Source organism: Oncorhynchus tshawytscha, linkage group LG32, assembly GCF_018296145.1.
Source record: "Oncorhynchus tshawytscha isolate Ot180627B linkage group LG32, Otsh_v2.0, whole genome shotgun sequence".
Lineage (NCBI taxonomy): Eukaryota > Metazoa > Chordata > Actinopteri > Salmoniformes > Salmonidae > Oncorhynchus > Oncorhynchus tshawytscha.
In genome coordinates, this window is record NC_056460.1 from 4,958,160 (window position 1) to 4,970,821 (window position 12,662).

The 12,662-nt window shown below is 41.3% G+C and overlaps 1 protein-coding gene across 3 annotated transcripts; it reads left to right on the top strand.

The window, feature by feature from the left end:
* Window positions 1–336: 336 nt before the first annotated feature.
* Window positions 337–12,282, top strand: LOC112230418 (serine/arginine-rich splicing factor 7). Of its 3 annotated transcripts, XM_024396718.2 has the most exons (8): window positions 337–477; window positions 2,322–2,502; window positions 2,855–3,031; window positions 4,116–4,184; window positions 7,692–7,763; window positions 7,908–7,961; window positions 11,428–11,448; window positions 12,016–12,282. In XM_024396718.2, exons 1-8 carry the CDS (start codon window positions 450–452, stop codon window positions 12,068–12,070), a joined length of 657 nt encoding a protein of 218 aa, XP_024252486.1. In that variant the 5' UTR covers window positions 337–449; the 3' UTR covers window positions 12,071–12,282. The 3 variants fall into 3 exon arrangements, with proteins under 3 accessions (XP_024252486.1, XP_024252484.1, XP_024252487.1); XM_024396716.2 differs by having other exon boundaries at window positions 11,428–12,282; XM_024396719.2 differs by lacking the exon at window positions 11,428–11,448 and having other exon boundaries at window positions 338–477.
* The last annotated feature ends 380 nt before the right edge of the window (window positions 12,283–12,662 follow it).

A 12,662-nucleotide genomic window follows, 5' to 3' on the forward strand; every position in this document is an offset into this window, starting at 1 on the left:
AGGTGGGCAGAGCCAGGAACGAGCTAGCCTAACCCAACCATGATGTTGCTGTCACTTTTGACCTCTTTGTTGACATATCTACACCACTCCAGTGGCTTCAGTTGACGCCACATGTCCATGACTGTTTCAATATACTGACCGAGAATAACCTACACTGGACTTTAATCTTCAAATCAGGTGCTAGAGCTGGCTAGCTGGATTGAATATGTCCGACGGTCAAATGTGTCGTTGTAAACAGTGATACAATTCCAAAGGGTCCGGACCGAATAATTAAATACCTTCACTAACCTAATACTGTACTGTGTGGTTCATGGTATGAAATAAGTGTGATTTAGCATTTTATTGTATTGCAAGAGTACATTTTGTGAGCCGTCCTGTCTGACCGTCCTCTCAGGAGAATGAGTTTGACACGCACATGCGCAGATTGATTGTAAAGCGGGCCTAGAATCATGTCAAGACACGGTCGAAACGGAGGAGGTAAACTAAATAGCATAACGGATTTTAACATCACAAAATAATGCACAAAAGGCTAACCGAACGCAATGTTCAATAGTAGACAAAATATATATTGACGTCAAACTCCCTATACGTGAAGATAATCTCATACTTGGTTGACTAGCTAGCTACATTAGGCGTATTTAGCTTTCCTAGCACACCCGATTCGCTAATCAATTGCTTTATTAAGTAGCTATTTTTCGATCGAAATGTTTTAATGGGGGCAATCTGCAGTTGCTACATCCATTTGTGGACCTATAAATGAATGAAATGTGCCCATTGTTGCATTGATTCTTGAAGAATTTAAAGGTGCAATATGCAGATCGCTCCGCAATTTCCTGTTGCAAAAATTCTATTAATTTACTTAATTTCAGTTTGTGACAAAACAATCAGTCATTGTGTAGAGAATCATTGTACCATCTAAACCGCTGTGAAAGATATTTTCCATAACAAAAAGTGACATATTGCAGCTTAAATGCCTCATGACCATAGTTCAATTGTTGTACCCCATCAGAACTCAAAATATAAGCATGTTTTACTCCAATGTTTGCAAACCATGTAAATGTTAACAAACACTAGATGTAAAGCCTCAAAACATGGTTAAAACTATACATGTGATATCATAGATGGTCATTCTTTATATCCATTGCTCTATGGATTTGAGATTGGTTACATTTCTCCAGCCCCATCCCTCAGCTTTTTAACAAAACAGGGGCGGGGATCGCTTTGTTTCAACTGCACTGTGATAGCTCTGATTCACAGTCTGAGATTAATGCCATAGATTTGTTTGGAAAATGTCCTCTCACAAGCCAGAATGTTGAATGACTTAACAGGTTGTCTGTAAGAATATGAGACATATTCACAGGAAAGTATACTTCAGTGAACTTTAAGGCGCTGGTAGTGCGTTCAGATTTCTATCACCTGAAGCATGCGCGGAACCATGTAAACACATGCACGAGCATGCGTCTCTTGTGCACATGCTTCAAGTGATCGAAATCTGAACACACTACCAGGGCTTTGAAAAGTTTATGTAATTATACTTCCTGTCGATATAATAGCTCACATTCCTACCTGCAAAAGGACCAACCACATGGACAACCGGTAAAGTGAGTAAAAATATCATTTAATCTGTTGTCACAGCCGGCCGTGACCGGGAGACCCATGAGGCAGCGCACAATTATCCAAGCGACGTCCGGGTTAGGCCTTTGAGCTTTTCCTCTTTGTGGCAGGCCGGGTGGCTGTAAGCTGACTTCGGTCGCCAGTTGGACAGTGTTTCTAGGATATCACGAAAAAGGGGGTAAAAGTACGAAAAACAAAAAAATCTACATTTTATTCAATATTTTGGCTTGTAGAGGTTGTGAGAGGGAACTTTCCTGATCCAAACGCATATTGCTTGAAGCCTGAAAATGTGATAAATTAGGCAAAGAATCAACCTTAAGCATGCGTGTAGTGATTTCCTGCAATTACGTATCACCTATCATATTTGAAATATTTGCTCAAGTGTGATTTAGGTGATACGTAATTGCAGGAAATCACTACACGCAGCTCATTGTTATGTGGAAAAGTACACAATATTATGTTCATATGCCTGACACATAATTAATTTTAGACCATAGCATGAGGAACTGCCTCAGGCCAACTCTATGCTAATCGTTCACTGACCTCATACATAGGATGCCTTGAGAGGACCGCATTTCAATGCAATTTCCACATTTGTGCAGTTACTTTTGCTACTGAGCTTAGGGGAGTGGGAAATCAAAGGCCTCTCGGAACAGAATCAGTGAGTTGCAGCAGTGGTGGCACCTCTTTCTATTTTTCCTTTGCAGACGCTAAGGTTTACGTCGGTAACCTGGGCACTGGTGCAGGGAAAGGAGAGCTAGAGCGGGCGTTTGGGTATTACGGACCCTTGAGAACAGTGTGGATTGCTAGGAACCCCCCAGGGTTTGCCTTTGTGGAGTTTGAAGACACCCGGGATGCAGAAGATGCGGTCCGTGGCCTTGACGGCAAGTAAGTGGTACCTCAAGACTCCAGACTTCGCCCCCAAGTTTAGCCTACTCTCCAAGACCTACAAGCTGAAAGGGCTCAGAGGGCACCAGTGTTGTTGAAGTTTGCCAGTCAATAATGTAGTTTGCTCTTTGCGAATATTGAAGCATTTTCTTGGTTTAGGGACATCTATCAGTAGACAGTAAAGCAGGTAGCTGGTATGATCTTGTTACGCATTTGCTGCTATCCAGATGAAACACTTTAGGCATGTTCCTAAATGCTTGTTACGCTTTAGATGGGTTTCGTCATGTCCTCTTTTTAAAGTGAACTATGCCATTGTGCAATTTGCTTACTGTTGAACTGACTGTCCTTTCAGGTTAATTTCTGGATCTCGAGTTCGAGTTGAATTATCTACAGGGATGCCGCGGCGATCTCGGTACGAGCGTGCGCCCACCAACCGGCCCTTTGACTCCAACGACAAGTGCTATGAGTGTGGTGAGCGGGGGCACTATGCCTATGACTGCCACCGCTACAGTCGACGCAGGAGGAGCAGGTATGCCTCCTTAACCAATGCATCAGATTTGGGTCTTTTTACTTATTTATTATTATTTTATTTTTCATTGTCTTGATTTTTCAGTGTCTTATGTAGATTAAAAAAAAGTAAAGATGATTATTATACAATCTTGACAAACTGCCTCTGTGTCTAGGCTACCTGTTGTTGTTGCTACTTTTGTCTCCGCTTGTCACTTAATCCCTTTTAAAATATGGAAATACTTCTGAACTGTTATGTGGGAATCTTTTTGTTAACAACTCACCTGGTCAAAACATTTCAGGTTTCGTCGTTTGATTCAGAGTGTCACGATCCTTAACGATTTCATGAGGCATCTAGCAAATTCCACACTTTTGATCCTTCTATGACCATGGGGTTGATCGATCAGCCAGACCTCCCCTTCTCAAGCAACTGCCACATCTAGCTGCACCTTAAAGATTTCATAGAGGGCTGACAATGCACCAGATGATTTGGTTTTCAATTTGGGCCTTTGGTTTTGTAAAGAGGACAACCTGGTAGACCATGGTCCCGTCTAGAAAAATCGCCTTGCATCTATCAAGTCTCAATCAAGCGATTTGGCTGTCAATACGACCATCATCGTTAGAAATCGAAGAACACGACTAGATGCAGAGGTCGGCTGATAGATACTTCTAGATCGCCTAGATCTGCTCGAACCTTGGTCCAAAGTGGGTCAACCGGGCAATCTTGCAAGGTTTATTTCAAGTACCAATTAATGTGTTTTTATCTCCAATGTAATGTATGACTTGACAATAACATTCCTCTCTTCCACTCTTTACTAGAGAACTGAAAGGCCTGCTTTAAGCAGGATACGTTAGCGCCATGAACAGCTATGTCTATATAGTGACTCCTACTACCAGTATCATTGCACGTGTAATGTTAAATCTAATGTAATCCCCCCTTTTTGTGTGTTGATTTGAGTGAGCGTCAGTGGGCTTAGGGTGATTGTTGTTGTCAGTGGTCAGGTTAGAAATAAAAACAGACTAAGGCAGTCTCATGTGGGGCTCCACGGAGCCTGCTCTGAACTGTCCTTCTTTTCCTCCCTCCCCCTCGTTTGGATGTGGTTTAGGTCCCGGTCTCACTCCAGGTCCGGTGGGAGGAGGTACTCTCGCTCTCGCAGCCGGGACCGTGGCAGGAGGTGAGCGCTCTTATGCATTGTCCTTTCTTGTTCCAAAGGCTCTGTTGTCCAACTTCCTCAATCATCGATGGTTCCTCAGGGGTCTATTCTTGGTCCTCTTTTTTCATAACAATGATTGTACAGTGCATTCGGAAAGTATTCAGACCCCTTGACATTTTGTTACATTACAAGCTTATTCTAAAATTTATTTAAAAATAAGAATAATCTCCACACACTACCCCATAGAGACAAAGGAAAAACAGGTTTTTAGAAATGTTGCAAATGTAAAAGAAAAATCTATATATATAAAATCACATATTCAGACCCTTTACTCAGCACTTTATTGAAGCACCTTTGGCAGCAATTACAGCCTTGAGTCTTCTTGGCTATGATGCTACAAGCTTGGCACACATGTATTTGTGGAGTTTCTCATATTCTTCTCTGCAGATCCTCTCAAGCTCTGTCAGGTTGGATGGGGAGCGTCACTGCACAGCTATTTTCAGGTCTCCAGAGATGTTCAATCGCGTTCAAGTGGTGCCTCTGTCTGAGCCACTCAAGGACATTCAGAGCCTTGTCCCGTAGCCACTCCAGCGTTGTCTTGGCTGTGTGCTTAGGGTCATTGTCCTGTTGGAAGGTGAACCTTCAACCCAGTCTTAAGGTTCATCTTTCCCTTGATCCTGACTAGTCTCCCAGTCCCTGCCGCTTAAAAACATCCCCACAGCATGATGCTGCCACCACCTTGCTTCCCCGTAGGGATTAAGACCTCATTGGAGTGCTGCAGAGATGGTTGTCCTTCATCTCCACAGCAAAACTTTGGAGCTTTGTCAGAGTAACCATTCGGTTCTTGGTCACCTCCCTGACCAAGGCCCTTCTCCCCCGATTGCTTAGTTTGGCTGGGCGGCCGGCTCTAAGAAGAGTTTGGTGGTTCCAAACTTCTTTCATTTAAGAATGATTGAGGCCACTGTGTTCTTAGGGACTTTCACTGCTGCAGAATCAAGTTGTAGAAACATCTCAAAACTGATCAATGGAAACAGGTTATTTCTACAAAGGAGCTGATCGTGGACTTCAGCAAAACCCTCACAAACTTTTACAGATACACAATTGAGAGCATCCTGTCGGGCTGTATCACCGCCTGGTACGGAAACTGCACCACCCGCAACTGCAGGGCTCTCCAGAGGGTGGTGTGGTTGCCCAACGCATCACCAGGGGCAAACTACCTTCCCTCCAGGACACCTACCTCACCCGATGTCACAGGAAGAACAAAAATATCATCAAGGACAGCAACCACCCGAGCCACTGCCTGCTCACCCCCCTATAATCCAGAAGGCGAGATCAGTACAGGTGCATCAAAGCTGGACCGAGAGACTGAAAAACAGCTTCTATCTCAAGGCCATCAGACTGTTAAATAGCCATCACTAGCACATTAGAGGCTGCTGCTTTTATACATAGACTTAAATCATCACTGTCCTCTTTAATAATGGAACACTAGTCACTTTAATAATGTTTACATATTTTGCATTACTCATCTCTTGTATATACTGTATCCTATTCCACTATATCTTACTCCATACCGCTCTGACATTGCTCGCCCAAATATTTATATATTCTTAATTCCATTCCTTTAATTTAGATTTGTGTGTATTGTTGTGAAATTGTTAGATCAGGGCTGCCCAACCCTCTTCCCGGAGATCTACCATCCTGTGGGTTTTCCGTCCAACCTTAATACCCTGACTACACTGCTCGTGTGTGTGAGCGTTGCAAAATAAATGTAGAAATCTATATTATTCAATTATTGCACCCACGCTGCTCGCACGCAGCAACGTGCGTCTGTGTTGCTAAGGGCTAAAATAGAAGTCAGTTTTATTTGTGACGCCGATTGGGAGAGGCAGGACTTGCAGTGCATCTCCTCATTGGTTTATAGAAGCAGGTATCCACGTGCCATCTCCTCATTGGTTATACCCCCTGAAAAACGAACGAGCCAATCGCAATATAAAGTCAAGAGAAGAAAAAGCCTAGAAGGAGGAGAGATGACTAGAAACGATTCGGTTGACCGTTTTATGTGTGGATTAGTAGAGGCCCTTGTGCATTTCAGGTATAATAACAACTATATAATAACAACTATATAATAACAACTATATTAATAATAACTATATTTAGCTAGCTGGCAACAGAAAGCTAGCTAAAATAGGACAAATTAGCTAGCAAGTGCTAGCTAGCTAAATTGCCATATGTTTAATGCCTGTCCCCAAATTAATGTAATTGGTTTAGAGTTTGTGTTGATATTTTAACCTGCTTGTCGTGATCGCGTTTGGTGTGGGGGGACAAAATAAATGTATGCACGATGGTGCACACGCACAGCCGGTTTGGGTTCTGTGTAATTTAACACGCCTGGTTCTACTTATTAGTTGCTCAACAAGACCTTAACTAGCTGAATCAGATATGCTAAATTAGGGTTGGACTGAACCTACAGGACAGTAGATATCCAGGAAGAGGGTTGGGCAGCCCTGTGTTAGATATTATTTGTTAGATATTACTGCACTGTTGGAGCTAGAAACACATGCATTTCGCTACACCTGCAATAACATCTGCTAAACACGTGTATGTGACTAATACAATTGGATTTTATTTATTTACCTGAGCTCAATTTCGAGTCTCATAGCAAAGGGTCTGAATTCTTATGTAAATAGGTTTTTATATATTATTTTTGCAACAAAAAAAATTCAAACCTGTTTTCGCTTTGTCATCATGGGGTATTGTGTGTAGACTGATGAGGAAAATGTTTTTTTTTATTTTTTTTTTTTAATAAGGCTGTAACAAAACAAAATGTGGAAAATTGGAAGGGGTCTGAATACTTTCCAAATGCACTGTATATACACTGAGTGTACAAAACATTAGGGACACTTTCCAAATATTCAGTTGCACCCCCTTTTGCCCTTAGAACAGCCTCAATTCGTCGGGGCATGGAGTCCACAAGGTGTCAAGTGTTCCACAGGGATGCTGGCCCATGTTGATTCCAATGTTTCCCACGGTTGTGTCAAGTTCTCTGGATGTCCTTTGGGTGGTGGACCCCCCCCATCTCTACACTGATTGAAGTGGATTTAACAAGTGACATCAATAAGGGATCATAGCTTTCACCTGGTCGGTCTGTCACGGTTCTCCAACCCTGTTCCTGGAGAGCTACCTTCCTGTATGTTTTTGCTCCACCCCCAGTTGTAAACTAACCTGATTCAGCTGCTCAAACAGCTAATTATTAGAATCAGGTGTGCTAGATTAGGGTTGGAGTGAAAACCTACAGGACGGTAGCTCTTCAGGAACAGGGGTTGGAGAGCCCTGGGTTGTCATGGAAAGAGATGGTGTTCCTAATGTTTTGTACACTCGGTGTAGAGTAAATTGTCATTACACTTATGCTATACATAACTCCACATACATACATTCACCACATAAACATATACAGATTTGTATGTGTTACGGTAGTACGATAGAGTAGTTGATCAGGAATGGCTAACAGCTTTGATATCTATGTTCTAGATCGAGATCCTTCTCTCCACGCCGCTCTCGTTCTCCTAGAAGATCGAGAGCCCTTACCCCCAAGAGATCAAGGTAAATTGTCGAAAAATGGACTTGCTTGCATTATTTAAAGATCCCACATTGTGTATAAATAAATAAAGGTTAAATAAAAATAATATTGTTCACTTATTTATTAAAGGATGGGTGTTGATGCTTTTCCCCCTCATTTCTTTTTAGATCTCGGTCAAAGTCCAGATCAAGGTCTAGGTCACTTTCTCGTGCAAAGACCAGGTGAGAAATATAACTATTTCAATGCTTTGATTAGCGTTTCGTTGCTGTTGTCAACAATGCAGCTACATAAATTGAGCAATTAACACTTAAACTGCTGCATTATGTCAATCCCCAAAGATTGTCACTACCGCAACAAAATACAATTTTGTGTTGGTGTTGACCGTTTCAGGTATTACAATTTAGACATTTGTCCCCTTGATATATTATGTCACTGACTTAAGAGAGTAAAGCAGGTGTCAAACTCATTCTATGGAGGGCATGGTATCTGCGGGTTTTCCCTTTTAAATGAAGAGAGACAACCAGGTGAGGAGAGTTCCTTACTACATTGAACAAAATTATAAACATAATTGTTTGTCCCATGTTTCATGAGCTGATAAAAAAGATCCCAGAAATGTTCCACAAAAAGCTTATTTCTCTCAAATGTATGTGCACAAATTTGTTTACATTCCTGTTAGTGAGCATTAATAGTTTGCCAAGATAATCTATCCACCTGACAGATGTGGCATATCAAGAACCTGATTAAACGGATCGGATCATTTTTTTGGATCAGCAAAAAAAAGGGAGACAAATATAACTTTGCTTTTCATTTCACTTAACGAACACTTAAAGCAAGGAACTTTTCAATGTTTAAATAAAATCTTCAATACTTAATTGTTGAATTAAAGTGCAATATCAGGCATGATACCTTCTTCCTTTTGTTAGGTTCTTATTTTTGATAATAAATGACTCACGGACACTAAAGGACCTTAACCAAGTTGAATTATTCCCAAAGGTTCTGTACAGCTGTATTCAGACAGCAAGACATTTCTCACCATCACAGTTATATACATCCCACTTAAGACGTTCCTCCTTCTCTCCAATCCTCTCCAAAAGGGTAACAGGATACCAAACCCGTATTGCCCCCTTAAGGGGACCTGACCTCACCTCCTGAACTCAACCCCTCCTTCACCTAATCCACAGATGTCTGTCTGTCTTTCCTGTATCAACACGGTGCTCTCCTCCCGTCCCCCAACACGTTCCAAAGCCACTCTGTCTTTCTACAGATCTCACTCCTTAATATACTATACGTCTAATCTATCATGTCTTTAACATCTCAATGTTCAAAATGTCGATTCCAACACTGAACAATAGTGAAAGAATTGCCTGTGTCCACATCATCAAAAAAAAGTTAAGAAAGCAAAGCAGACCTGAGCTTATAACTTCAAATTATTTTTCAAAAAGATGATGTCTACATTGTCTGGGGAGAGGGTAGACCTCTTGGCAGTCACTATGTCCCCTGCCGTGGAGAACACCCTCTCGCTAGGTACTGTAGTGCCAGGCACAACCAGGTAGGGCCTTGCCATCATGTCAATGTGAGGGCTGACTTTTCCACCATGCCAGTGGATCACCATCCACTGGAATGCCACTTGCCTATTGTAGGATGCCGCCTCCTCTTTGATGGTGTTGGCAAACATCTTGCCTGTGTCCTTGCTCGCAAAGGTCTCCCTGAAACGCTCCTTCATGGACAAATTATTTTGCGGAGGAGTTGCCTCTTGAGTCTGCTCCTGTCGGCTCTGTGGCTTGACCCCGCAGAGAAAATTACTTGATCTATTAAACTAATGATTTATTTTCGTATTTCATAGAACTATAATTGTGGCAATTTAATAAATTATATTTAATTTACATACATTTAATAAAAGCCATTATTATTCCAAATCAAAAAATGGATGATTCTAATAGCAATAGCATAGACTAAGATTAGGCTGCAGTATATTTATTAAGTAATTCACCCTTATTTTTACCTCTTCAGTGACCACAATCTCAGTGGTGAGATCACTGTATGTCCTCCGGTGTAGGGCAGGGTCTAGGTGAGACAGGGACTTGAACCTTGGATCCAGTGCAGTAGATCTATGAAGGTAGTCCTGTACATTAGGGGTTTCTGGGGTTAGGGACGCAATTGCATTTTATTTTTGGCAATTTGAATACACAGAGATGCCGTGACGAGATCCTGAGGCCCATTGTCGTGCCATTCATCCTCCACCATTACCTCATATTTCAGTATGATAATGCATGGCCCCGTGTGTGGGATGCTCTGGATCGACATGTACAACAGCGTGTTCCAGTTCCCGCCAATATCCAGCAACTTTGCACAGCCATTGAAGAGGTGTGTGACAATATTCCACAGGCCACCTTTGAATTTTTTAAAAGATATCTGTGACCAAGTGATGCATATCTATATTCCCATATGAAATCCATAGATTTTTGGCAGAATGAGTTTATTTAAATTGACTGATTTTCTTATATGAACTGTAACTCAGTAAAGTCTTTGAAATTGATGCATATTGATTTATATTTTTGTTCAGTGTAATTAGTGACTTATTTCATCAATCAAATACAAGGGAAGAGCGAAACCCCGCAGATACTCGGCTCTCCGTGCATTGAGTTGAAGTGAGGGCTGAAGCCTTGTCCACACTGCAGACCTTAATGCTCAAATCAGTTTTGTTTCTCAAATGCGTTTTGTAGTAGTGACTGTCGTACTTGTGACCACATCTTACTTGTTCTTTGTGCTGTTGTCTGTACCCAATAATGTTTGTACTATGTTTTGTGCTGCTACCATGTTGTTGTGATGTTGTGTTACTACCATGCTGTGTTGTCATGTGTTGCTGCCATGCTATGTTGTTGTCTTAGGTCTCTCTTTATGTAGTGTTGTGGTGTCTCTCTTGTCGTGATGTGTGTTTTGTCCTATATTTTATTTTGTAATCCCAGTCCCCGTCCTCACAGGAGACCTTTTGCCTTTTGGTAGGCCGTCATTGTATATAAGAATTTGTTCTTAACTGACTTGCCTGGTTAAAGAAAAGTACATTTGTGTGTGTGTGTGTACAGACAGCAGTCATTTGCTGTCATGGTTACACTGGTTGTCATAGTAACAACGGGTGTGTGCACGGTGGTGTAGGCTGATTGGTGGTGGTGCTCGTGCTTCCCATCACTTTGTAGAAAACTAAGGTGACAACTTTGCCTGCCACGGACGTTTCCCAGTTGCTTTGAATGTTCAAAATCATAGTGTAAGATCACTTTTAAAAGCCTCAAATGATAAGATGATCCAACTTTCAAAGCTGACTAGCCACAGCAGTCATCTAGCTAGCTAGGTAGAGGTTTAGCTTTCTAGCACATTCACTCATTTGTTTCTAAACGATTAACAAGCCAGTTAGCTACAATGTCATGTTCTTGTCAAACTGTCAACAGAGTAGCTTGAGTGCAAATAAATCAGATTTGACCATTCAGACAAGTCACATGGCCAGCAATCAGATTGAAGGTGGTTTGAAATATGTCTTGAAATATCCGATTCCATGTAGCTTTTGAATGTTCATACTGCAGGAAAAGTAACAGAAGTGATCTTAAGGTGGAGATAAATAAATAAATGACTTGCACGAAAAAGGGACACTTTAAATCTAAAGAATCTGAATGCCTTGTATGTTTACTTCTTCAGGTCTGGTTCCCCCACGAGGAGGTATGCAGAAGTATTGAGTCTGACCCCAATTTTCTTCCCACCATTCTCCTCTCTAAACGAGCTATGGAACAGTTTGACAATGCATGATAAGCAGCAAAACCAGACAATGAAAATGTTGTCTATCCATACAGTTTAAACGGTTTAGATGCATGATGGTTCATTAAGTCAGGCTACTCAAGCATTACAAATGAAAGGTACTCAGCAATAAATCAACATCTTCACATTACATTCACGTCTTTTAGTTCAATGTGTGAAATATGTATTAAAAGGTTATTTGAATTGTATTCTTTAAATTCACCAAAATAATACATTTGCATGACAAACTTATATTAAATGCATGGTCCTTAAATAATTTGCTTGCTACCAGTTGCCATTGTCGAAGTCTTTTAAGAATGAGCTCTAAAATTAAAATTATATTTGAAATCCCAGCTGTTCAAAATCTAAAGATTCACCTCAAAAAACGAAGGTGCGTTTTTCCTCCCAGCTGAGGTAATGACTTTAATTTGGGTTTAATGCACAGCAAATAAATGAAGAGGGAAAACTCATTTCTCTTTTTCTCTCTTTCAGCCACTCTACCTCGAGGAGTCCTCGTCGAGGTGACAGCTCGGAGAGAGACGACTGAACTTTTGAAGTTTTTGTTTCTTTGTGAGCATTTCCTGTGACTAAGTTCTTTGTTAACCCATTGTATTATTTGAAAATATGTAGCTTGTTAATTTCCTCTTGAGGCATATTACTGACATTTCAAAAAGAAGCAATTGGGACCCAGTTTGGAATGCGTTTGTGTTTGTTTTAGAAATAGTTGTTGGTTAATAAAGTATATTTGATTTAAAACTGTTTGGTGGTGTGTTGTCCATCTGGGCACAGTTGGTCTGTATAGAGCACAACTCAATGAAATGGTTGATAATTAAAAGGTTTTTGATTGAGTGTTTGTGTTAACTCTACCTATAGAGGGCAATGTTGCACTTGCGAAATGTGCTCTTTGCCCAGGGTCCCTGCTCATCTGCGTGCTGTAAGGTGGCATAAGGACTGCAGATGTGGCCAGGGCAATAAATTGCAATGTCCGTACTGTGAGATGCCTAAGACAGCGCCACAGGGGGACAGGACGGACAGCTGATCGTCCTCGCAGTGACAGACCACATGTAACAACACCTGCACAGGATCAGTACATCCAAACATCACACCTGCGGGACAGGTATAGGATGGCAACAAAAACT